This window comes from Mya arenaria, chromosome 11 (assembly GCF_026914265.1).
Source record: "Mya arenaria isolate MELC-2E11 chromosome 11, ASM2691426v1".
NCBI classification, from domain to species: Eukaryota; Metazoa; Mollusca; class Bivalvia; order Myida; family Myidae; genus Mya; species Mya arenaria.
In genome coordinates this window covers 11,178,223-11,203,796 of record NC_069132.1, presented here as the reverse complement: position 1 = coordinate 11,203,796, position 25,574 = coordinate 11,178,223, and the positions used below count along the sequence as shown (strand labels likewise).

General features: G+C 35.3%; 2 protein-coding genes across 2 annotated transcripts in view; both read left to right on the top strand.

Annotated features, from left to right (window-relative positions):
- Window positions 1–958: 958 nt before the first annotated feature.
- Window positions 959–10,952, top strand: LOC128208286 (calmodulin-beta-like). Its single transcript, XM_052911809.1, has 5 exons — window positions 959–1,725; window positions 7,716–7,746; window positions 8,058–8,201; window positions 9,280–9,525; window positions 10,141–10,952. The coding sequence occupies exons 1-5, from the start codon at window positions 1,675–1,677 to the stop codon at window positions 10,179–10,181; spliced, it is 513 nt and encodes a 170-aa protein (XP_052767769.1). The 5' UTR covers window positions 959–1,674; the 3' UTR covers window positions 10,182–10,952.
- An 847-nt stretch (window positions 10,953–11,799) lies between these two features.
- The window catches only part of LOC128208283 (cilia- and flagella-associated protein 61-like), a 36,145-nt gene continuing 22,370 nt past the window's right edge, over window positions 11,800–25,574 (top strand). Inside the window, exons 1-19 of the mRNA XM_052911805.1 lie at window positions 11,800–11,888; window positions 15,042–15,202; window positions 15,437–15,732; window positions 15,912–16,035; window positions 16,222–16,354; window positions 16,633–16,792; window positions 17,334–17,501; window positions 18,020–18,159; window positions 20,091–20,218; window positions 20,455–20,563; window positions 21,327–21,397; window positions 21,649–21,775; window positions 21,988–22,065; window positions 22,267–22,404; window positions 22,638–22,706; window positions 22,907–23,086; window positions 23,333–23,409; window positions 24,714–25,159; window positions 25,347–25,462. Coding sequence (XP_052767765.1) covers window positions 15,057–15,202; window positions 15,437–15,732; window positions 15,912–16,035; window positions 16,222–16,354; window positions 16,633–16,792; window positions 17,334–17,501; window positions 18,020–18,159; window positions 20,091–20,218; window positions 20,455–20,563; window positions 21,327–21,397; window positions 21,649–21,775; window positions 21,988–22,065; window positions 22,267–22,404; window positions 22,638–22,706; window positions 22,907–23,086; window positions 23,333–23,409; window positions 24,714–25,159; window positions 25,347–25,462 — 2,706 coding nt within the window. The 5' untranslated portion in view covers window positions 11,800–11,888; window positions 15,042–15,056. The remainder of the gene's footprint in view (window positions 11,889–15,041; window positions 15,203–15,436; window positions 15,733–15,911; window positions 16,036–16,221; window positions 16,355–16,632; window positions 16,793–17,333; window positions 17,502–18,019; window positions 18,160–20,090; window positions 20,219–20,454; window positions 20,564–21,326; window positions 21,398–21,648; window positions 21,776–21,987; window positions 22,066–22,266; window positions 22,405–22,637; window positions 22,707–22,906; window positions 23,087–23,332; window positions 23,410–24,713; window positions 25,160–25,346; window positions 25,463–25,574) is intronic.

Genomic DNA, 25,574 nt, shown 5'->3' with positions numbered 1-25,574 from the left:
GAAATTGTTTTCCACAAACAAAATAAAACAACACATACAATAAAAATTTCTATTACAAAACCCTTTTTTGCAATAGTAAACCATGAATGAAACAAGACAGCTAACCATGAAAAGGATGTTTTATAATAACTCAATTTACTCCTACCTGGTACAAAACCAAAAAACCAAAATTTTGTTTCATAATAGGTGCTCAGCTTCAGTGAAGGTGCCAATATACTATAATACTAATTCTTGGCCCTTGCTTGTTTTCTTCTCATAATGCGTCCAATAAGTCCCATTCACAATACCTTAAAGCTGCACTCTCACAATTTGAACGTTTTGACAACTTTTTTATTGTTTGTCTTAGAACAGATTTTTGCACAAAAAAAACACATGGAAACCAGTGATATAAGACTGCTGACAAAAGAAATAGATCGCAGAGTTTTATAATTGAGTTAAAAAAATAATGTTTTATGCATGTTTCTTAAACCGTTAGTGGTTTAAGCCATGAAACATTAACTTTCGAACTGAAATATGCAAATCTGCGATCTGACTTTTTGTCAGCAATCTTTTATTATTTGTAATCGAGAGTGCAGCTTTAACATAGGTTTACAGTGTTTATTAATATTTAAATTAATTCTTAACTTCTGCCCAACTCGATTTTAAACGTTCAATGAAAAAGAAGTTATAAAACTTGGCTGCCCAACTATGCTATATTACATGAATGAAAAAATAACCATGTGTCTACGATAACGGAGCATTTACTTAGCATTTGCTACTTTCACATAAATATGTGTAATTATAAAGAAAACAATGGTAATTTGTACATCATTTAGGGGGCGCTTGACGATCAATTAGCTGGAAGTAATTATGATAGTAATGCTGACTCATCTGACAGTGATCTTATAAAACCAGGCGTTTGGAGTCCACACGACACAGAAAATAGAGAAAATTAGAGAAATCAGTCCTGATTTTTGCAAATTTATATCTAACTCTGGTTGTCTCTTTTGAAATAAGTGCTTTGAATCTGCTTTAAGCAGTGTATCTTTAACATAGTGTTATGCCTTGTGCTTTCATTTAATTGTAACTTCCTATACTGCTTCAATATTGTAATATAATTATATACATCCTGCTGTTTTCCAAAATTGGAATAGTCAACAATACTAAATATTTATATTTATACGGGTTATAATACCAGTGTTAGTGGACACAGTGTTAAAATGACCAACATTGATGCAGCTCCGCATCTGCAATATTTCTACCTGGTGATGCATGTATAACGTGCGAACAACAGCTGATAGAGCCCCACAACACTCGAGGAATGACCGATGCGTGCCAGAAACAATTCTGACAGTCGCGTGGATACATCAGTGTTTAACTGGATACATTGTGGACATAAACAAACGTATGCATGCACAAACATTCGGAACTTGTACTTTTCGTATGTGATGTTCGAGATACTTTAGTTTCGGCGAAAACGCTGCGGCCGAGTGATTGGACTCCCTTAAAGTTGGTGTTCTGCAAACCCGCTTCAGAAGCGTGCAACTATTGCTAATGGTATAATTAATTAGCTCGGTGTTTGAATTTATTAAACCAACCAAAGTAAAGTTCCGTTAATGCTGCAGCTGCCCGTTCCGCCGGCGCGGATCCCGGACAGGGAGCGAGTCTGTGTGAGAGTCTGAGAGTCGCGGCGCCATGGAGCCGGGACATAGCCGGAAGTTGACTCAGCAAGAGATGGTTGTCAGGGTATGTTTCTATGGTAACTGCTCAACGAGCGGTCTGGTTTATTTTGTGTGAGTGTCACCATCTTCATGAGATTTGTAAGAGTACGTGCACACACTACCCTAGTTATTGAAGGTATACGCGAGGGCCAAGCGCGACTTGTATAATTGACATCACGGGGGTATCATACTGTCAGGAAATCAGGTTCAATAAGTAATTTGCGTATACGTTAATATCGTTCTTATTTATTCGCACGCTACTTATTGCACGCGTAAGCTCCACCTACTTGGTTACCGGTCAGAGGGTATCAATGATAGTAAATATAGGGGGGAAAAATCACTCACCAATACGGTAAGAAATAAAGTTTGAACGTATATATAAAATAATTAATAACTGTTGATGTTTTCTTACACGTACTTCTTGACGTGGCCAAGTCTTGCTATCTATATATACTAATTGAATTATTATTTACAAGCTGGTTCTTGTTTAGTTTCCCTGAAATGTAATTGTTTCAATAAATGTCGATAAACGCACACTCTAAGTCCAGATAATGGTTATTTATTGCTTAAGAGAGCAGCCCTTCCGAAGAAAAATTCCCTTATAAATTACTTGAATGATAGCTAAAATAGCAATATTTACCGTTTTGCGCGCACAGTTGTTACCCACTCTTCATGAGTAACAAGCAAATCGCACGTGGTAAATAACAAACATTGGATGTTGCTCTGAAAATATTTACGTTGCAGCATCAATCAGAGACACGTCCTCGTTAAACAATTCCTGGCATAGTCGGAGCGCTGCACTAATTATAGTTTTGCATTGCGTAATCTGAAACACTAAAACATATATACCTACTTAGCTTCATAGTCACTTAAAATAGAAACTTTTCGGATAACTTAAAGGAAAGTAAAAAAAACGGGACCCAGTTTCACTGAGTCGTAAAGTGAAATGATGTTGGTGTCATATTTTTGGCGATGATTGCAATGAATATCAGCCAGTATAAAAGATGAACACACAGTAGAGAAAAACAAAGACGATAAACTTAATGCAATCTGTGATGTGACTACATAATTAAATTAAAAAAGGTACTACTAAAGTCCATTATTGAAACACATTATGCGCATTGAAGACTACAAATGTCTTTATCTAGCAATGGATTTCTTCAATTTATTAATTTTGACAATTGTAAAGAGTTTTTCTTCGGACAGAAGCTGTCCCAACATTCTATAAAACATGTTTTAAGATCAAAGATACAACACATTTTTAGTAATTTGAACACAAACGTATTCCTCAATACATAACCAAAAATTCAAAACATTACTTCAATTATATATATATATATATATATATATATATATATATATATATATATATATATATATATATATATATATATATATATATATATATATATATATATATATAAAAAACGATAACACACTTGGTTCGAATGTGAGACAATACAAGTATAATAAGATCACTACTAATAAACAATAATTTACGCATTCAATTTGTATTAAATATTGTTAAAATTATTATTTGGGATTGACAAACAAACGTTAAGTAAAATATTTTTTGTTCGATTTGTCACGAACAGAGACATATCATATGACAAGCATGTACATTGTAAACAATTATAATGCATTAAGAAATATATCAAATTATATCACAAGATATCTAGATAATCAGAGCTCCTAAATATATTTTAAAGTTTATAAGTACAAAAAAGGGGCTATTACTCATCAGTTGTGCCATGATTGGTTAAACTGATCAATAAGTCGTTCTTTAAACACAAAACACAACGATTTCGTATCGTATTCAGCTTGGATTGATCCAAACATATGGAAAGAAAACAGCTGAGGCCAGCAATAGTTTTACATTACTAGTCCAATTAGACTTTCCTTTCGTAGAGTCTGCTACAAGACCGTTATACAATGTCACTGACTATATATATAATATAATATAATCGTTATTGAATGTGTTACACCAGTTTATTATAATTATTGTGTACCTTGTTATATACAATCTAACCAGGTCACCGTATATGGACATGTTCGATGATGACTGTTTTACGTGTAAAAATATTTTAAATAAACCCTTTCAATCACTTTTCCAAATCCCAAAATTTCACAACCATAATTCACTGGTGATACAAATGCGTCAAATAATTGACATATCGTACTTGATTTTAGAGGCTTTATATTTTTTGAAAGAAGGACATAAAGAGCATTTAAGCCTTTCGTGCTAGTGTTAATTAGTTCAGTATAAAACTTCCAGTGTGATAAAAACAGTCCCAAGGTCATTGCAGTTTTTAAGATACAGCAATGGTTTGACCACTTTTCCTCATTTTTGACAGGACCGCGTTATCTTAACACGACAGTCTAACTTTTATCAGGGTTAACTTCTAATCCTTAATGTTTACAATGTGAATCTAACAGAAAAAATAGAGTACATAATATCGGGGACATTAAGACCTCATTTATCCACAGTCATTTGATAGCCTTTTTAGATTTTCTGACCTTTTTTTATTACAGTTATGCATAGTTGTTCATGTTAGGTCGTTGGTAGAAGTGACCGCTTTGATAAATTTGAAGAAGATATATTGTTTCAGGTTTAATGCCACTCAATATTTGACGGGTCATATGACACCAACGCAGGAATTCATTCCGATCAAATGACTGCATTTATTTCAATCGTCCCTGTCATCACGCCTTCCCGTGATGTCCTATAATTTCTGAGACACGAAAGTTTACTGTGAATTTCCTACTAAATTTGTCATTGACCTTTAAGCTGAAAGCATAATTGTTATGGACCAATCAACATTCAATTTTGCATTACAATTTAAAAATGTTTAAAAGTATCAGAGTTATGGCTGTGACAGTAAATATTAAAGTACAACTCCGCTTGTTCTGCCATGGCCGCCACGTCTGCAAGTGTGGCATGAATTAACACACAATGATAGTCTATTTTAGTAAACGAGTTAATTATAGCTTGTATCGAATGACAGTGCATGCAATATTTTATTTACGTTTTCAACGCTATTCAGATAATGATCATCTATATAACTTCACGTCAAACACGTTCTTAAATCAAAACTATAAAATGCGATTGTTTCATGATGGCGACGTCATTAGTCAGATTTGCTTCTCAGGCGACACCATTGATATTTGCATATTGTACTCCTAAAATAGGTGCAATGAGAAAATAAATACAGTCCAAGTGATAAAAGTTTCATGCATTTTCATTAGAATTTAATACTCTTCCATTTTGGGAAAACTTACCAGTACTCGACAAGGTGCAAATTATAATTATAAGTGGAAGTACAAGTGTGTATGTTTACTTGCTTTATAACGTTATGTGGATCATGCCATCAACACATTCGCCCTACATAAACACACACTTAATATTAATGGGTCTGTAATGGTTGGTGTTTGTTATTTCTGGTCACATGAGTACAGGTGTGTTTGTGATGTTCCCTGGCAATCACCTTCAATTATTATACTTGGAACCGAGAGACTCGAATCTGACAGTAATTCCCTGGAACATTAATGTAGGCTTGTAATATGTCTTTGTTCTTATTCATATGACAGCACCGCCGCAATCTGCACACAGGTCCCAGATTATGTGAATAACGACATAATTATGACTCTGGCAGTAACAGTTCGGGTTCCATAACTTAGTGTGGTTCTAGTTAAAGGCTGGAATAATGTCAGGCTGTATATATTTATGAATGCAAACAGTTAGTGACAGTGCACATGGGACGAGTTATGAAATGACATAATGGCTACGCTTCGTGAGATAATTCTAAAACCCAAACCCAAGGATGAGACGTCACGTAGGCACGCACACACGCACGCATGCACACACAAACACACGCACGCATGCACACACAAACACACGCACGCATGCACACACGCACGCATGCACACACAAACACACGCACGCATGCATACACAAACACACGCACGCATGCATACACAAACACACGCACGCATGCATACACAAACACACGCACGCATGCATACACAAACACACCTAATGCCTCCCTTTCACTTTATTATTTATTCGAATTAAAAAAGGGGATTCATTAATTGACGTTTGATTAGTAACTGAAAAGTTATGTAATTTACACATTGACATACCGTAATAGAACGAATCGAGATACACTTATAGTTGTTAACGTGATCCATCACCAATTGAGCGTGTAAAATCATATCGAGCTCATGTCATGTTCTTTTCAATCGTTGACCGTATCTTTTTCTATGCGTTTCTTAACACACAAAACACTTCCCGAGTTGTTTCGCTGCATCGTTTGCACTGTCTACTTACGGTGGATTGATGGCTGGACCACCTTTACGTGCACAAACGTCATCGATATTGCGGCTTGCGGGACCTTGAGTGTTTGTTTTTCCACCTTAGACATGGTTTTTGATTTTCTGATTTTCAGTTGGTCAATTCAATGTGTAAATTTCAATTCAAAACATAGTATTAATTATTACTTGTTTCCAAAACATCTGTATGGTCGATTCAATGGCGGAATTTCATTTTTAAGTGAGCATTTCTTTTCAAGGTGTGCTTATAATAATTTGTAGAAACCGTTCGGTGGTGGAATCCGTCTGGGCATCATTATAGTTTATTTACAATGAAACCCTCATTCCAATAAAAAAAAACACATATCATGGCACATACATTGGTAAATGAAAAAAATATACAAAGAATACCCAAATAGTACAAGACATGTTACACGATAATTTGATGATAGTCTGATTGAAAACACAATAGCTGCATGTCATGCAGACAATGCATTTCTTAAAATACATTAGCTTGATGTTTGTTGTTATGTATTGCTTTGTGTGCAACCCAAGACAATTCCATATCATCTTAGAGGCGGCTCCAGGTTTTGATGTAAGAGGCGTTTATTAGGGGCGTTACCTTTAGACTTGCACCCCTACCTCAGAATCGAAATTCATTTTGTTTAAAATGTTGGGTGGGGGATTGGGGGTTCTCCTCCGCGAACATATTAAAGATGCACTCTTACTCCCAACTAAGATTTACCACAATTAATGATATTGTTTTAATATTCCAAAAAGGATGAATAAATGTCGAAAACAATCATGGTTCTTATGAAGGATACTGAGTTTAATTTGAAAGAAATGAGCATTAAACACGGTATTTTACCTTATGAGACTATAGTAGATCACAGTTAATCTTTTATCATTCACCTATAATTTACTATGATATTTTGCGCTTTCTGCTATAAAATACAGTTTTCAGTAATTCATATTTTTCATAAATGCATTATTTAGTAAGTAGTTAAAGGTTTATCAGTCAAACTTGATGTTTTGTATACATGTGTATGTATTGATTTTGAATAAGAGTGTCACTTTAATAATTGCTAGTCAGGAATGGTGCATTTTGGCCGAATTTCCTTTTCCCCCCTGAGCCGCATCTGAGATCAAGGCTTACCAGTCGTTAGGCTCAGTACAATATGTTGATAGTTTTCATAACCATGATATATATATATCACCAGTCCTCAATGTATCCATGTGGTATTAGAAGTGGCACTCGACTGCTTCACTCTCTCTCTCTCTCTCTCTCGATCTCGATCACACAACAACTCTCACTGTTAGTCGACATAAATATTAATTTGAGATAGTATGCTGACCTTGGACTGAAAAGAATTCTGTTAATCACTTAAGTACCAGCACGGGTCATTAGACGTCCAGGATGGCGACAAGTCAGACCGAATACCGTCAGACAAATGAACTAGTACGAGTAATAGGCGATTCCAGTGTAACAGAGTGCCGTGTTTTATTCTATAGACACTCGGTGTTCGTATCGATCACTATCGATCACTATACCCCGATCGATGTACTTCTGTAACTTTATCTTTTACAGGCCTGTGTTAAAAATCATAGGACAAAATGTTCGATAAATCAATTTTGTTTAATGTCCAAGAGTAGGCGCCCTTCCAATTTTGACTTGATCGCAATAACAGTATGTCTCTTCTATTTCAGCTGAGTCAGCTGACGGAGGATCGGATAAGAGGTAAAAATGAATGTCCACAAGAACCGTTCAGAACCACGTATGTAGAAAATATGGAATTGTGATAAATATGGGAAAATATAGTAAATCTAATAGTAAAAAACAACAATAAGTATTGTATAGATCACAAATAAAAACTAGTTATACACAATTTACAATGATTGTGACAACGGCGCTGATAATTGTGGACGTGGTGTTTCTGGTGCCGGTAAGTGATTTTATTTAATTTTACTCTGAGACTCGTTGCTTCGAACGAGACGATACAACCCCACAGATCATCTACTTACACACTATTCAATATATTTTTTCCGCAGAATACCGCGAAGCATTTAACCTGTACGACAAAGACCGTGACGGCGTAATTACGACGGGGAAGCTGGGCCGGGTGCTGCGGGCAATGGGGCTCAACCCGACCGAGATAGAGATACAGGAAATGATTGATGAAGTCGACTCAGAGGGTATGGTTTAGACAAAATGACCGAATTGTCACAAGCACGATTAAGGGAAATGGCGGAGAAAGTCCTTAATTGACCATCTAGTATTTTTCCAAATTTGAAGCAAAACTAACGTTATAATACACTAAGATATAACAACACGATTCTACATAATTATAAGCGAGCTTTCTCACCGTGATTTCCTACATTACCTTCTAATCACGTGCCAGGGACCAGGTTTCGCAAAAAAAAACCTCATAAAAATTATTACGCATTACAAACTATATAAGCATAGCCAAATACTTTTCGGTCACCTGATTGGATTTAAATTATTATCGTATAATCGGATTATAGGATTTCGGGCGGGAAAATATAATTATTCGCCTTAGTTTATTCGTGAAATTGGTCCAAGAACCTGTTTTCGTTTGAACTGCTGCTATTTGTTTACCGGTCTACATTGAACGAATTTGATAGATACCAGATTTCTCTGAAAAAAATATGTTCATTCTTGACAAAACGTGGATTAATTATAGATCTAAGGCAATGTAAGTGGCACAAGATCAAATCCATCTGCACTTAATCTTGACGATACTTTATAAGACTTAAGTTGCATTTACAGCTTATTATTGGATAGGTTTCATAAGTACCAACTCTCATTATCTGAACAAACTACTAGTAAATGTGGAACAAAAAGCTGTTCTAGCGATTTATGACAAAGCACTTTCATCGTGTAACATATGTGCACACATTTTGCACTTATAACGATTTTATATACTGACACTATTCCTGGTATAGAACAATATGAAACCACACTAATTGCATTAAAATTCTATTATATATTTGCATTTCTTTGTGTAATGCACATACTGTATAAAATCGTTGTTTTAAGAAGAAAAAAAACGGATTGTCAGTTTTGACATTATTAATACAATCTAATACCGTGTACAACTGTGTATTTTATACATCAACACATCTGCAAATACCTGAGTGTGGTTATTGCAATTCCTCGTCTTATTTTGAAACGTTTCCGTGTACGCAGCTTTCAAATCGTTGCTGAATACCTTATCATCATATTCATAAATATATTTCGAATATAATGCAGGTACGGGTACGCTTGACTTCGAAAGTTTCTTGAACATCATTGCGAGTCGGAAGTTTGACGACGAGGACCACGAGGACGCGCTGAAGGAGGCGTTCCGAATGTTTGACAGAGACGGAAACGGCTTCATCGACGCGGAGGAGCTGCGCATCTGCATGATCAACCTCGGAGAAAAGCTGACGTTGGAAGAAGTGGAAGAGATGATCCGCGAGGTGGACATTGACTTTGACGGCCAGATGAACTACGAGGGTGAGTTCAACACTGCCCAACAGTCGGTCGGTTAGATCTAGCGTTCAACACTGGCCGCCCAACAGTCGGTCTGCTAGATCTGGCGTACAACACTGGCCGCCCAACAGTCGGCCGGCTAGATCTAGCGTTTCACTCTGGCCGCCAAACAGTCGGCCGGCTAGATCTAGCGTTCCACTCTGGCCGCCAAACAGTCGGCCGGCTAGATCTAGCGTTCCACTCTGGCCGCCAAACAGTCGGCCGGCTAGATCTAGCGTTCCACTCTGGCCGCCAAACAGTCGGCCGGCTAGATCTAGCGTTCCACTCTGGCCGCCAAACAGTCGGTCGGCTATATCTAGACAGATTTATAGAATAAAGTGTATACTGGGATAAAACATATCGTATTGATTATGACATATGAGTGGCATAATTTGTTTATATATAATTATATATTAAATACGAGACCGTCATTATTCGCCGATCGACTCCGCATCATTTCGAACTGCTGAGCAATGCAACTCCAGTTTATTTATTTATTTATTTTTATTTCTGATGTCTGTAAAAGTTGACTCAATGGTTTGTTAGAAATTGAAATATCATAAATGTCTTCCCTGATAAACTGATATCTTCTATTTGCAGAATTCGTGCGATTGATGTGTTCCAAGTACGCTCTGGAGTGAAAACCAGCACAATACACTTGCTCAATAAACTCACGTGCCTCGTGCACCAGACGTCATACATCGCCTGTGGCGCACATGCGATCTAACGTTCCATACCGATTGGTTGTGAACCGTCATATCAGTATTATATATGCAAACATTGGATTGAAATAAATTCAGTATTCCAGAATATGCATTGGCTACTCTGATAAACAGACGGAATATTTACTTCATACGCGACATGTATTGCAAATAGAAAACGTTGTGTTAATGCAAACTATTGTTGCACGTTTGATGAACAATGGTTGTAAGTGTGATCGTGTCGATTGTAATTTCACTATGTGTTGTTCTGCTGTTGTTTTTTTTAAAAAGCACACACCTAATCTTAACTATTTTCTTTTTAGACGCGAATTTTGTTAGTTTATTTACACAAATAAAATATCTATCTACCGCATTAATTGAAATCAACTCTACACACTTCAGCCTGTTTCGATTACATTTGAAAAACACAACAACATAGTTTTTCACTGAAACATTCGTTGTACAATATTTTGAAACACACCTTATCGTGTTGTTTTATGAATCGTTATAGATTATGCACGTGTATATATAAAGTAATTCATATTTGTTTATTCTAATTAAGTGTGCGGTTTACTCATTTCAGTTCTTGTGTTATTATCTTTCGTTCTTATAGTTATTGAAGAGTAAAATTACCAGTTCCTGTCTGGTTCCAGCCTTCCTTGCATTTAATCGCTGCAACTGTACCCTTTATAATAAAGCCGGTCATATTGATGGTGTGTTTTTATATGAAGTGTTCTTCATACGGACACTTAAGTGGCCACGATTGGCGGCACACATGATGTTAACACTTCAAAAATAAACAAACAACAACAACGTTTCGAACATATTTTATTTTAAAATGTCAATAAAGAAATAGGGGAATTGCAAAACATGAGCTTTTGTATTCACACTGTCATTTTGGTTCAGTTATATTGTAATTACGTAGCCATGCATACTTGCGAAATGTTGGGTGAACCAGAAGTGTATTTATCATTGAAATGGAATGAATCGGTAAGCCTTTCATTGAATTGCTACATCTTTACATAAAAGCAGGCGATCAGGATTTGCAAAGTTCCATAGATTCAATTTTAAAAGCTCAAACAGGTGAAGTTTGTCTCACACGGAGAAACAAAGAAAATAATTTTTTTAGATAAAAAAAATCTTGTCAAAACATGCACTGCTTGTGCAATATATTTAAACACAATCATCGTTTTCAGAAACACCACGCGTCAACAGAAACTGGGTGTTGGTGATTTCTTCGTATGCAATGTCGTTAATTAGCGAAACTCTTGACATATGGCTATCTATATCACTGCAATGCATCAGTTGTACAGTACTCTATGTAGCTGTGATTTAAAAAGCGGAACTGAAGACATACATATGTTGTATTTCTACTCTACAGTAACATGGTTATCAACCACTGCATCTGCATGGTTAAAATTGTATCTGGTTAGAATATGTTAAGACAATCATTTTAAGAAGCACAGGCCTCCCACCGGTTCGGGACACTGGCAGCCGACTATTTTTAAAATATACGAAAATTAATGGTGGAGTTAAGCCTCAAACGCGCACCTGCAACTATAGGGCATAGGATTTTTGCACTTGGTAACGAAAGAGTATACAAGATGGTGGCAAAACTAATTTAGATGCTTGCTGGTTTTAAATAGAGTAAGATAAAGCTGAGTTTATCATTTGCGATAAATAAGTTAATCTGTTTCGATTTTGAAAAACTGGTTCTATTGTTTTTCTTCTGAGTAGGATATTAAAAGTTTTTTGAACAAACATTATTAAAAATGACAACATTTCATATTTTATTTTGTTGCTGTAGGTATATTATTGTAGTCTAAAATGATAGACGTGTTATACGGGATTCTTCAAATCCCTAACGTCTAAACGGGTTTGTGCAAAAACCGGGGTGTTTGAAAAATATTGAAATTGTATTAAGTGAAGTATTTTATGGTTGAAATGGATAATAAAGGTTTATATTCATATTTTACCATGTAAGTGAAAAGGCAGAAAACAAGCAGTTAATATGTTAAAACAGATTATTTACCTTTCCAATAAAACAAAATGTGACTGACACAGATAACAATTATGCCAAGCGGAACAACTTGACCCAATCGTAATATCTCGGCCACCTTCGACAAGCCATGAGGTAGATCCATAAATACAATCATAACAACTCGGCCATGGCCAATATGTTCCAATTGTTTTAAAATTGTGAACTGAAGCCTTGCAGGTGCCCTTCATGTATATGTTGTTATGTTTTGACATAATGAAATGAAGAAAAACCCGTCAAACACATAATTATTCGTTGGATATTTATTTTTTGTGTACGGAACTAATATAAAATAACATTATCGGGTAGTATTTCTTGTTTTTATGATATTTTATAGACGCAAAATGCTTAAACATGGAATCCTGATTGGAATAACTACCCACTTTTCATACAAAACAATTTGTATGTGAAGGATTTGCCATATCAAAAATCGTAAAAAAAACACTCAAAATACAATTATTTGGACTAGTTTTATTGCAGCCACCATTAAGAGTTTAAAGGTAATGGTACACTGGGTGTGAGTGGTTTTCCGCGACAGTTGTTTAAGAATGTCTGCGTGCCTCTTGACTTCAGTAGAACTGAGTCAGCAAAACTGTGTCACATTGTGACTGCTTACACTCAGTATGCTAGGTGACTCGATTACCGTGAACATAAGACTTGGTCAATGTATATTGGAATGATATATACCATAAATATCCATTTTTGTTTTAGATAGATCAGCAGGTGAGACTTGCCAAATTACCAGTCTCAATTTTTTTCATTAAATGCCTTTTTGCCCTTGGCATGTAAAGTTTAGTGAAGTTATTATCAGTCAAACCAGCAACACATGTCTGAGGTCCAGTGAATGAGTTTTACATTCTAGCAAGTTATTGTTACCAAAATTGATAACCTACAATCATGTACTTAAACTAGTTTTTATAATCGATGTCAGTTATTTGTGTTTAACGCTTTAATATAAAAAAAATCATTTAGAAATTACATGTATCATCACAAAGTGTTTTTTGTTTGTTTTGTTTGTATTTTTTGTTTGTTTTGTTTTGACCTTAGTGGCTGAAATGTGTTATCAAGTATTAAAAGATTTTATTGATTAAAACTAATTATCAAGAAATACATTTTAAACTCTTGATTCATAATTAACTTAAATAAGTATAGCATGATTTGGTTAAAACATAGATTTATTATTATTATTATTAGAATTATTATTGTCCTGAAGCATGAGTTAACCCAGTCATTGAAATTAGACTTTTGGATAAACAAGCCTGAATTCTTGTACTTTTGCTTGGCATCAATTTTTATACGCCCGAAGGGTCGTAATATGTTATGGCCTCCATCGTCTGTCTGTCCGTCCGTTAGCAATTCCGTGTCCGGGCCATAACTTGGTAACTAATAAAGCGATTTTCAATAACTTTATACAAATCATCACTACATTAAAAGGATGTGTCGCGCGCAATTTCCAGGTCCATACCTCAAAGACTAGAATCACCATGGGGGTGCGTTAGCAAATCCGTGTCCGGGCCACAACTTGGTCACTAATAAAGTCATTTTCAAATAACTTTATACAAAGCATCATTACATCAAAAGGATGTGTCGTGCACAATTTCCAGGTCCATACCTCAAACACTAGAATCACCATGGGGGGGGGATGTTAGCAATTCCATGTCCAGGCCATAACTGGGTTACTACTAAAGCAATTTTCAAATAACTTTATACAAATCATCTTTACATTAAAAGGATTTGTCAAGCATGCTTTCCAGGTCCGTACCTCAAAGGCTAATTTCACTGGGGGGGCGTTAGCTATTCCGTGTCTGGGCCATAACTTGGTAACTAATAAAGCGATTTTCAAATAACTTTATACAAATCATCACTACATTAAAAGGATGTGTCGCGCGCAATTTCCAGGTCCATACCTCAAAGACTAGAATCACCATGGGGGTGCGTTAGCAAATCCGTGTCCGGGCCACAACTTGGTCACTAATAAAGTCATTTTCAAATAACTTTATACAAAGCATCATTACATTAAAAGAATGTGTCGCGCGCAATTTCCAGGTCCATACCTCAAACACTAGAATCACTATGGGGGGGGGGACGTTAGCAATTCCAATTTTCAAATAACTTTATACAAATCATCTCTACATTAAAAGGATTTGTCAAGCATGCTTTCCAGGTCCGTACCTCAAAGGCTAGTTTCACTGGGGGGCGTTAGCAATTCCGTGTCCAGGCCACAACTTTGTGTTACTACTAATAAAGGAATTTTTAGAAAACGTGTCCTAGCCACAACTTTGTAACCAATAAAGCAATTTTTTGATAACTTTATACAAATTATTGCTACATTAAAAGGATGTGTTGTGAGCACTTTCCAAGTCCTGCTACTTTTAAACTTAGTATTAAAGCAGTATACTAGCATAACCTAAATGTTTATTAAAGACCTCAAGCCGAATCTTCTTCGGGCGTATAATGCTCCGTTTCGCGGTGCTCTTGTTTTAACAAGCCCTGCTGTATAAAATTCAGAATTTGAACAAGCCCTAAACATATTTTACCAGTGCAGGGCTAGTGGGCTTGTGTTAATTTCGACCACTGTAAACCAGAAACTTGCATGACCAGTGATGAGGATCCAATTGTGTCTGATGCTCCTCCATATTGAGATTAAAAATTAATCAAACTTTAAACTGTGATAAAAGTATATTACCTGTCCAGGTTTCATTTCTCTCACTTCTAAGTTCACTTTTACAACTATGAAACAAAAATATACTTTTATTCTGCAGGTGCTTTAACTAACAATGGCAACAACAATTGCACCTGAAGGTGTGCCACCAGAGGCAGTTAATGCAAGAAGGACAGAATCAATTGATGCTCCGCACATTCTCAGCCTGGTGCAGGATTCAACCAATAGCCTTTTTGGCAGAGTCAACATAGTTAATGTCATGTAAGCTGATGAGTTAGAAATGTTTAAGAGTGAAATGTTTGAAGAGATAGTAAATTGTTAATCATAACGCTTAAATGTATATGTCAAAATGTGTTCACAACAGTAGTATCAGGTAATTTATGATATTGTTTTGTCATTTTAAAGTAAGATAAATAAAAAAATAAAAAGGCATAGGCTATAACAATAATACAATTTCATTTACTCAGAAATGCTGATATTCATATTAACTTGCAGAGAGAAGGCAGTTTTGGCAGTTACCCTGTGTAATGACAAGGATGAGATACTCGGACATGCAGCATTCTTTGACTACCCCAATGTGGCTGATGTGGATCAAGCAGCTTGGCAGGAGTGGTTGAAAACATACTACGATACTGAGAAATGCACACCACTGAATACTCTCTTCATGCACTATTTTGTGGTGAAGAATGACTATGCTCATGGGTGTGCAAGGGAGATTGTGAGAACAGCATTCAATGCTGTACCAGATGTACACTTCCTCTTCTTGGCAGTTCCTGTTGGCTCTTACCCAGGTATTGGAAAAAATAACACCATTATTAGCAAAGCAAGATTTTGAAGACATATTTGTGACAGATTTAAATTAACTAAAGTGGCTAAAAGGAAGTTCTAAGCACAATTTAGTATCACTGTTGAATATGATACAGATGTTGTTTTCTTATTCAAAGTTTCTAAACTAAGGTTCCCCTTTCAGATTCTTACATAGCTGACATATTCAAGCCAATGACGATCATTGGAGACAAGTCACCCAGCCAATGTGCAGTGTTTGCATGCTACAGACATGACCATGTCCCTGTGATACATGTTAGACAAGCCAGGTGAACACACTACTGTCAATAAATTCAATTACTTAGTACCTGTTGGTGCATAAATGAGTAACAGGTAGAAATGTTAATTCAGTATACCACTGTCTTAATCATCTAGCAAAAAAAATATGTCAGGTTTTTATAACAATTGATATAAAAAAAATATATTTTAATTATCAATTCCATAATTTTTTACAGAGTTGAAGATCATGATGACCTCACACCAATATTCAACCGGCAAAGTGACATGTTGAACATGACTTACGGTGATTATTTCCTTGCTGAGCTTATTGAAGCACAGGATGATCACATGCACTGTCTCATTGCTGAGGTGAGCGCAGTTATCAGAATCCAAATATTTAGTTTGCTGTAAAGATTCCAGATAGGATTTTATGTTAAAGACATTAAATTCAGGCTTTGAATCGGGTACACAGACTTCTTTTTGTTTAAATTATTATATAAACACTTAGGATTTGACAAATCTTTCAAAATGATGATATAAAAGCAAAATGCACTAATGTAATGTTTGAGTTCAATTCAAGGTAAAATGATTCTACCATACAGGTTTATAACTTTCAGATGCATTTTTTGTTTGTTTTTATTGGTCAGGTTGGAGGTACAGCGTATGGGTTTATGAGTATCAGCGATGACATCAACTACAACCTTCTCAATGAATGTTTTGAGCTTGGCCCTTTTCATGGGCTGAAAAAGCCAAGTCCAGAAGATGAGACAGAACCACCCAAACCGCCCACACCCTCACCGCCTCTAGGTAGGAGCAGGATCAGTCTAGATTAACAATGCAATGAGATTGAGCCACATACAAGCTAGTTCTATGATCTAACATTGATCTTAAAATGTTGATGCCTGGTGACCTCATATAATTTTTGTAGTATTTGAAAGGTACATTTGTATTTATTTGCTGATTACTTATAACCAAGCATAAATAAATCATACATAAAGTAATTATAGTTTGCATAATTACTCCTTATTTCAACTGAAATCAAATTACCAAGCATAAATATATCATACATAAAGTAATTATAGTTTGTATAATTACTCCTTATTTCAATTGAAATCAAATTACCCGGTACCTATTTTGCAATTATAAGGGCTTACAAACTAATTTTGATTCAATATGTTTGATACTGTTTGTGCAAATTTTGTACAGATGTCTGTTTATGCACAAAAACCTCTGAGAAATAATACCAAAATAGTATGGGGTCACTAGGCATTCTTATTCCCATATGTTTGGTTTCTTAAAAAGAGAAGCCTATGTATTAACTATTCAGAAATTATCCCAATTATTACAGAAGAGGATAAAGCTCCATCTCGAGGGTCAGTGAAGTCAGGAAGCAGCAGTACTGGGAAGCCTACAGAGAACACAGAGACGGACCTGTCCAAGGTGGCTGAATCTATCACTGCAGAGTCGGGGGAGAGGACAGAGGGTAGCAGACACTCCAGTACCAGATCATCCAGGGGTATGCTGGCTTCACTTGTATAAATGAAATATTGTATCAATGTTGTTATTGTCTTTGATTAAGTCGAATCCTTTCACTTTTATAGACTTGATGCCTTTTTAAACGCAATATCTAATTACTTATTTTTTCACTTATGTTTACAGTAAAATGATTCATTTCCAAATACACTTGAAAACCTTAGGACACACATATTTGAGCATATATCAAAGAGTTCAAAGCAAAGTTTTGTGCACATATAACACATCGAATGCATTGCTTTTGAGTAATATGTGCACAAAATGGTTTTAATGATGCAATTGTTAATAATATGTCCGAAGGAAAAACAATGAGTAAAACTACTCAGCAAAATGAATCATTTATTAGATGTTTTCATTTGACCAAAACAATCTTTATGAGCTGTTCTACATAAATGTTCATATAAATAAAGGGAGACAACAAGGGCCCTTAAGGCACAGCAAAATGTCCATAGTAATATTTTTCCATGTACTAGCTTATTACCTAGATTTCTTCTCCTGCAGCTGGGAGTGCTGTGAGTGATGTGAAGGTGAAACCACGCCTGAGTGACGCCCACATGGGGGGCAGTACTGGTTCCCTGATCAGCCAGGAGGGGGAACCAGCAGACGTGCGTGAAGCATCATTTAGAACTTCATCATCTATTGTATGTAGATTATAGACATTCATTTATTAGCTCGACTATTCGAAGAATAAGGAGAGCTATCCTACTCACCCTGGCGTCGGCGTTGGCGTCACACCTTGGTTAAGGTTTTGCATGTAAGCACCTTTAAGTCATTATCTCAGTAAATACGTCAGTTATTGCATTGAAACTTTGGATATGTATTCCCAACTATCTTACATACTAAATTAATGAAGTTAGATAACAATTATTTGAATATAATGCAAATAATAGGCCTTTATTATTTGACTTAGAAATTCTGGTTAAGGTTTTGTGTGTAAGCACATATAGGGTAATATCTCAGCAACTACATGAGATATTGCATTGATACTTGATACAATGGTACTCAACCATCCAACCTACTAAATTAACCAAGTTAGATAACTCTAGTTTGCATTTAATGCAAATAATTTCCCTTTATTATTCGATTTAAAAATTCTGGTTAAGGTTTTGTGTGTAGGCACACATAGGTTAATATCTCAGCAACTACTTAAGGTATTGCATTTAGACTTTATACAATGGTAGTCAACAATCCAACCTACTTAATTAACCAAGTAAGATAACTCTAGTTTGCATTTAATGCAAAATAATTGCCCTTTAATATTTGACTTAGAAATTCTGGTTAAGGTTTTGCATGTAACCACATTTAAGTCAATATCTCAGCAAATATATGATTTATTGCATTGAAACATTAGATATGTATTCCCAGATAACACTTTTTTGAATATTATGCAAATTATGGGCCTTTATTATTTGACTTAGAAATTCTGGTTAAGGTTTTGCATGTAAGCACACATAGGTTAATATCTCAGCAATTACTTGATGGGTTGAATTGAGACTTTATACAATGGTACTCAACCATCCAATCTACTTAAATAACCAAGTAAGATAACTCCAGTTAATAATGGCCCCTTTTTTATTCGACATAGAAATTCTGGTTAAGGTTTTGCATGTAACCACTTTTTTATAATATATAATTTTTGCCCCTTTATGATACGACTTAGAAATTCTGGTTAAGGTCTTGCATGTCAGCACACATAGCAGGGCTTCCATTAAGAATTTGAAACTGGAAGTATAAACTTCCTGTGAATCACTTTTGGAAGTTTTACACTGAAATATGGAAGTTTAAGTCTCCATAATACAATATCTTTTTCAACTATTTTTCAACAAATATATTAAAAATCAAATAATTTTCACTTTACCTTATGTTATTATAATTCCTTTTATTTAAAAACGATTGAAATTATGACTATGAAAGTAATATTGACAAAAGGTTTTGATTTTATGTACTTCCAAGCTTTCAACTTTGGAAGTTTTCTTCAAAATTATGGAAGTTTTTGTACTTCCAAGGAATCAATTTTGGAAGTTTTAACCCATTTCTAGGGAGTTATATACTTCCAAACTTCCTTTAACGGAAGCCCTGACATAGGATAATATCTCAGCAACTATTTGATGTATTGCAGGCTCTTGTTATTTAAAAACAGTCTTATAACTTAGAAATTAAATTTCATGATAATTAGTGTTTCATTTGGGTTCTTAATGGTTCTTGACCATCCAACTTACTAAATTACTGTATTTGAATATAATACAAATTATTTAACGAAGACATTTTGGTTTAGGTTTTGCATGTAAGTCAATAGCTCAGCAATTGCTTCATGTATTGCAATGAAACAGTAGACAAATGTTACCAACTGACTCTATCTTGCAGAAATTCTGGTTAGTGTCTCTCCCTGTAAAGCTCTTGTTATTTACAGACATTACACAAAACCTATAATTTGCCAAATTTGATTGCACAAATTCAAAACATGGTTTTGTAGCATTGCAGAGTTTCTAGTTTATTAGTGATAGTCGTATCTATGTTTTGAAAATCTGTGAATAAACCATTCAGTTGTAATTTTTACTATGACCTTGTACAGGTTGAGGATCAGGGTGTTTCTCTGAAGCCGCCCGGCACTCAGAACCAGCGGTTCATACCCACATATAAGGGTGCAGGGAATGCATTCAGTGTACAACTCTTCTGTATAGATGAGAGATATGAAATGAGGTGAGTTACATGCAGGTATCCAATATGTCTAGAAGGGCATAAGATTAGACTCTGTATTTTTTCAATAAATGACAAAAACTATGAAATGTTCTCTCACCATGGAGGTGTCTGATATTGTAAATGTAGAAGTTGTATATGTTGCTTTGAAAGCATGATAAAAGCAAAAAGCAAAAGTAAAAATGAGATAGAGACTTAAAAGTATTTATGGAACATGTTGCCATTCTGGTTATTTTCAGATCATCTGACTTTCTAGCTAAGGCATTTGAGCATTTCTCAGACTGTGATTTCTGTATTATGACTGTCCCTCATCTGGTGCCAGAGTTTCCTCTCCTACAGAACTTTGTGGTTAGTATTCATGTTTATCATGGTAGTGCAATATGGTTCCATTCTGGTATTGTCTTGTGATAGTGAAATATACATGTATACGTCAAAGAAGTGACTTATGCCTCTAAACAATGTTATAGTTAAATGTTTAGCATCTGATTTGTCTTTATAATTAAGGTTGCTGTTATATAAAAAAAAAATGTTAATACTTAATAGCTTAAGCAGTGATGAAAGTGTATGAAGTTATGGAAACATATTTTGAAGTTGCTTTTTAGGTCAGTAAAAAAAGGTTGCTGCTACTAAAAATAGAAAAAAAATGATATTATGCTTTATAACTGTAGTTTGCAAAATATAAAGGGCTAAAAACTTGATACACAGCAAGGTTGAAAGAAGGTTTAATTTACACAACGACCTGAGTTAAGAATAACATGTGGTGATGAAACTTAGTATCAAGGAGGCTTACATTAACAAACATTCTTTGAGTCAGAGGGCCTTAAGTCAAGACATAGTATGATTGTACACGATAGGGAAAAGAGAGTTTTCTGGGTTGTTAAGCTCATTCTGTAAAGCAAAATTTACAAACAGGGAGGTTTTATCCATGCATTTTCAGCATTGTTGCCAGAGAATGCAACATATACATGAATTATGATTTTTTTATAGCATTTCACTGTTCCTACCCTGTTAAAATAGTGTGCAAATCGATGATTTTTGCAAGTGTTTGCTATCAAATATTCTGATCCAATGTTCTGTACATGATACAATGTCAAGTATGTGACTATTCCAGCGTGTAACCCCGCGTTGCCCCAGCACTCTGCCTCAGGAGCTCTATGTCTTTCACAGGAATGGACTCTTCAAGTATGTTTACTCATAATAAGTATTTGGTATAAAATCATCTGCCAAGTTAGTTCAATTTACATGTAGCTTTTCATATATGATTCACAAAAATATGATTTCACATGATCAGTTTTCATAGACGTAATTATTACTGTTATGTTATGTAGTGTGAAATAGATCTTTTACTAATATAAATTTATTTAAAAGTGTTTTAAACTATAAATCAACTGTCCTGCCAACATTATTGTAATACTTTACTTTGTATCTGTCAGGGACTTCGCAGTACGACCAGCTGCATCTAAGGACTGTGGGGGTGTGGAGAAACTCACTAAGACAATTGCCCTCCATGAGAACCTTCTCAAGGACCTCACCCAGTATGTCAAGGCCAAGCGAGATGATGTGAGTGTACTTGATTGTTTTCTAGAGAAAAGTTTCATTTGCATGATAAAGTAGTATAGAAAGATGCAATTGATATTTAGTCATTATAAAACTTTTGCCAGCTCACTGATGTATGAAAACTTTTAAGGTTAAAAGATATTTTATCAAGAAACAGACTATAAAAAAGAGTTTGTCTTTGTAAACTGTTTCTTGAAGTGCAGTATTTGTTGCAGGATGGAACAGAGATCCAGGCATTTGTTGCTGAGAGCCAACAGCAAGTTATTGGGGTGGCCATCATCAGGATTGAGGAGGTAAAAACATCAGGGAATTGTATAGTATCAAAATGTTCACAGATTAATTGAATGTGCAGAGATACATTATAGATGTAGTATCTCAATATCTTCATATGTTGCTATGTACATTTCTGGGGTACTAATTTCTGTACATTCAGAAACAGTTGAACATTCCCATATATTGATGTTTTTAAGTAACAGTGTTGTTAAACATTTTAGAACATAGAGTATATTCGCTCTCACTACAACATAGAGGACTTTATCTACTACAACCACCACCGTCGGGCAGACCATGGACGCCTCCACCACTTTGCCATCAACCCCATGTTTGCACACCTCTCCAAACATTTCCTTAAGGTACAATGTTATTACCGGACACAGGATCTTGTGTATTAGTTTTGTTTTTCTTTTGAAAAGAATGTCAATATATGATGACTATCAGCATGGCTTTGAAATTGCAAACATGCAAAATTATTGATATTTTTATTATTATCGATTATGATTCAATACATCTGATTTTATTTTAATACAAAACAAAATCTCTTAAACTCATCTCTCTCTCTCTTTTCAAGAAATAACTTTTATTTCAGGAAGTTCTCAGAATAGGACACAAGACCTGTTTGTACTACCCGTTATATCCTCAATACACTGATAAAGAGGTTTGTATTGTGGCTTAGACTAGACGATGAAATTAATGATATGCTTAAAATTAGAAAGAAGTTAAAAAAATAAGATAAAGTAAACAACCTAATGAAATATGGATAAAATGGCATCTAAGAGCAAAGACTATTTAAGCATTTAGTGACATCCCATATGACTCATTCAGAAAATGTTTCGATACTTATCTGTATTAATTCAGGTTGTTGTGAATTTCTCACTGGTGGGCTGCATGCGAGAGATGGTCCCTGTGCGTCACCGACGCCAAATTGTCTACCCCCTGGAACAGCTAGGCGTAAACGCTCCATCCAACCGTGTCCTTACTGAGCACCCACCATTTGCCCTCCACCACATCAACCGAAAACTCACACTTGAACCAAAGGTCAGACTCTCTAATAAGAATCTTAAGAAGTTTGGCATTGTCATGGCTTCAAACTCGTTTTAAAGTTGTATTATGACAAGGCAAAAGCTTCTTTTCTTACTGTTGGTAATGGCCAGTTTTAATATACTTCTGTGAGCTGCTTTATTGCGCTAGACAATATAATATCAAATATTAGAGCATTTGTTTGGAATAAGACCCAGATGAAAAGAGGAGGTATTTTACTAAGAAATGTATTTTTGTCTGCAGGTGACAATAAATGCCAGGATAGTTGTTGTGGGAGCCTCAGATGTTGGTGTTGGTTTCCTAGAAGCTTTGGCTTACTGGTATGTGCCTTTTCTGTCAATACTGGAATGGATTTCCCTGACTTGTTTAGATTTAATGAAATAAGATCAACTTCATTAAAACATTATTTGTCAGGCGACTTTATCATGTTATTTCATTTTGTACTGTTTTGTAAGCTACATGATTGTAAGAAGATGTGGTTGTTGATTTCTTTTTTAATGCTTACATTAACCTACACTAGGAAATTAGACTTCAAAGTGATTTATTTCCAAAAAAAAACATTACAGCAGAAAATGACAACAACAATAACAATAAAATTACTTAGATAACAAAATACGGTAGGCTACAGAAAAGGATTTGTCCACATGTTACACCTTTAAGAGTGTTCAGTTTTCGTTTAAGATATAATACAGATGAGATGGCAGGAGTTCTCTAGAAGTGCACTACATGAAAATAATACATTGTTATATCACGTGCAGATTCAATTTCCTGTAGGATTGTTTTCTATCACCAGTATGAACATGGAGAATATGTAACAATATTCCTTGCTGTATGAGTTTGTATGTAGTTAATGTTGATCACACATGCTTGCCACAGCTCTATTGAATTTCTCCTTTTGTGAAAATGCTGCAAAATTGGATATCTTTAAATTCATTAACTTGTCCATTTCTGCACCATAGATTATATTTAAATGGTCATGGGGGGTTTGCTATGAAATATTGCCACCACAATACAAGACAGAATTTGCCAATAACTTGCAAATGAAAATGAAAGGATGCTATAAGAAATTCACTCTATAAATGTTTTTGTTTTGAAGTCATTGATGTAACTTCTCAACATTTATTCAAACACAATAAGAAAAAGCTACCATTCCTAGAATTACCTTGAAATCTAATACATAGATTATTAGAATGGGAAAAATGTTTTATAAGAGATATTTTCAATGTATATCCACTTTATTTGAGGAAATAATAATAGACAATAGCGATGTTATTTGAGTGATGCTATTTACAATCATGCTTCATTTATTGATAGAAGCTGTCTGTGTGAGTTGCATAGGCTGAGTACTATGAGCTTAAAACTCAAAAAGAAATTCTTCATGAAGATAATGATCTGCAACAAAATTTTCTGTCAGATAGTTTTAGTTAATCAAAATTTTAATATATAAAAGAACTAAGATGGTTTAACCAAGTGTGCTTACATTTTGTGACCAAATAGCAGTGGATGCAAAGCACCAATATATACTAATACAAAAGTCATGTAGTATTCGGTCAAAAATTGAACAAAGCGCTTGGCTTATGCTATTTGCTCCAGATTTATCCCAACTTCTTATTGGTGTTTGCAGCCCCCACTTGCACTTCAACAACCTGACACTAGTGTCACCCCATGGGATAACACCAGGGGAGATGGCCCCAGACGACATGCGGGAGAACATGTTGGGTAGCAGCCACTGCTACTCACACGCCGATTATGCCCGCATTGCCCTACAGGCATCTGTGAACATCGTGTATGGAAATATGACCGCCATTGACCGAAAGAAAAAGTTTGTCCAGATTGACGGGTCAACTCGAGTGCCGTATGACCACCTTGTGCTGTGTACTGGGGAGCAGTACCAGGTTCCGATGCCTACCAACGCTGACGTGAATGCTGGGACCACAAATGACAAGCTGCCCTGTGACCCCAACAGAAGATTTACGGGAGAGAGACCCAGGAATCTCTTCACTGTCAATGATGCTTATGAGGCTGCTGTGGCACTGTACTGGATTGAGAATAATCTAGCCAAAAAAGACAGTAAGCAGAACTACAATTGAATTTCTTTACTTCATAGAAATAATTATTATTATATGCAAAAAGACAATATTTAAACAGTAAGTATGATTTGTTTTCATTGAGTAAGCAAGCTGAAGCATTGATTTTGAGTAAGTATTGATAACTTCAGCAATTCATGCTTATATGTAATATGGCTGTGTACTTGTAGGAAAGGTTGTGGTATATGGAGGTAGTCTGGATGCCTACACATGTGTACAGACCTTGCTGGCCATGGGTGTGGCAGGATCCAACATCATCTTTGTTCAGACCCCTCTACAATATGAGGTATGTCTATTCCAAAACAAGAACAACTGACACAAATTAGGGTAAATAATAACAGTATTCAGTGACTGGGAAACAAATGCGATTTGCAATATCTTCCTATAGAATGAAGAAA

Coding starts and splice junctions, on each gene's coding strand:
- LOC128208286 (XM_052911809.1), top strand. CDS start 1,675: ATGGAGCCGGGACATAGCCGGAAGTTGACTCAGCAAGAGATGGTTGTC. Junction 1,726..7,715: donor AGCAAGAGATGGTTGTCAGG/GTATGTTTCTAT, acceptor CTTCTATTTCAG/CTGAGTCAGCTGACGGAGGA. Junction 9,526..10,140: donor CGGCCAGATGAACTACGAGG/GTGAGTTCAACA, acceptor TTCTATTTGCAG/AATTCGTGCGATTGATGTGT.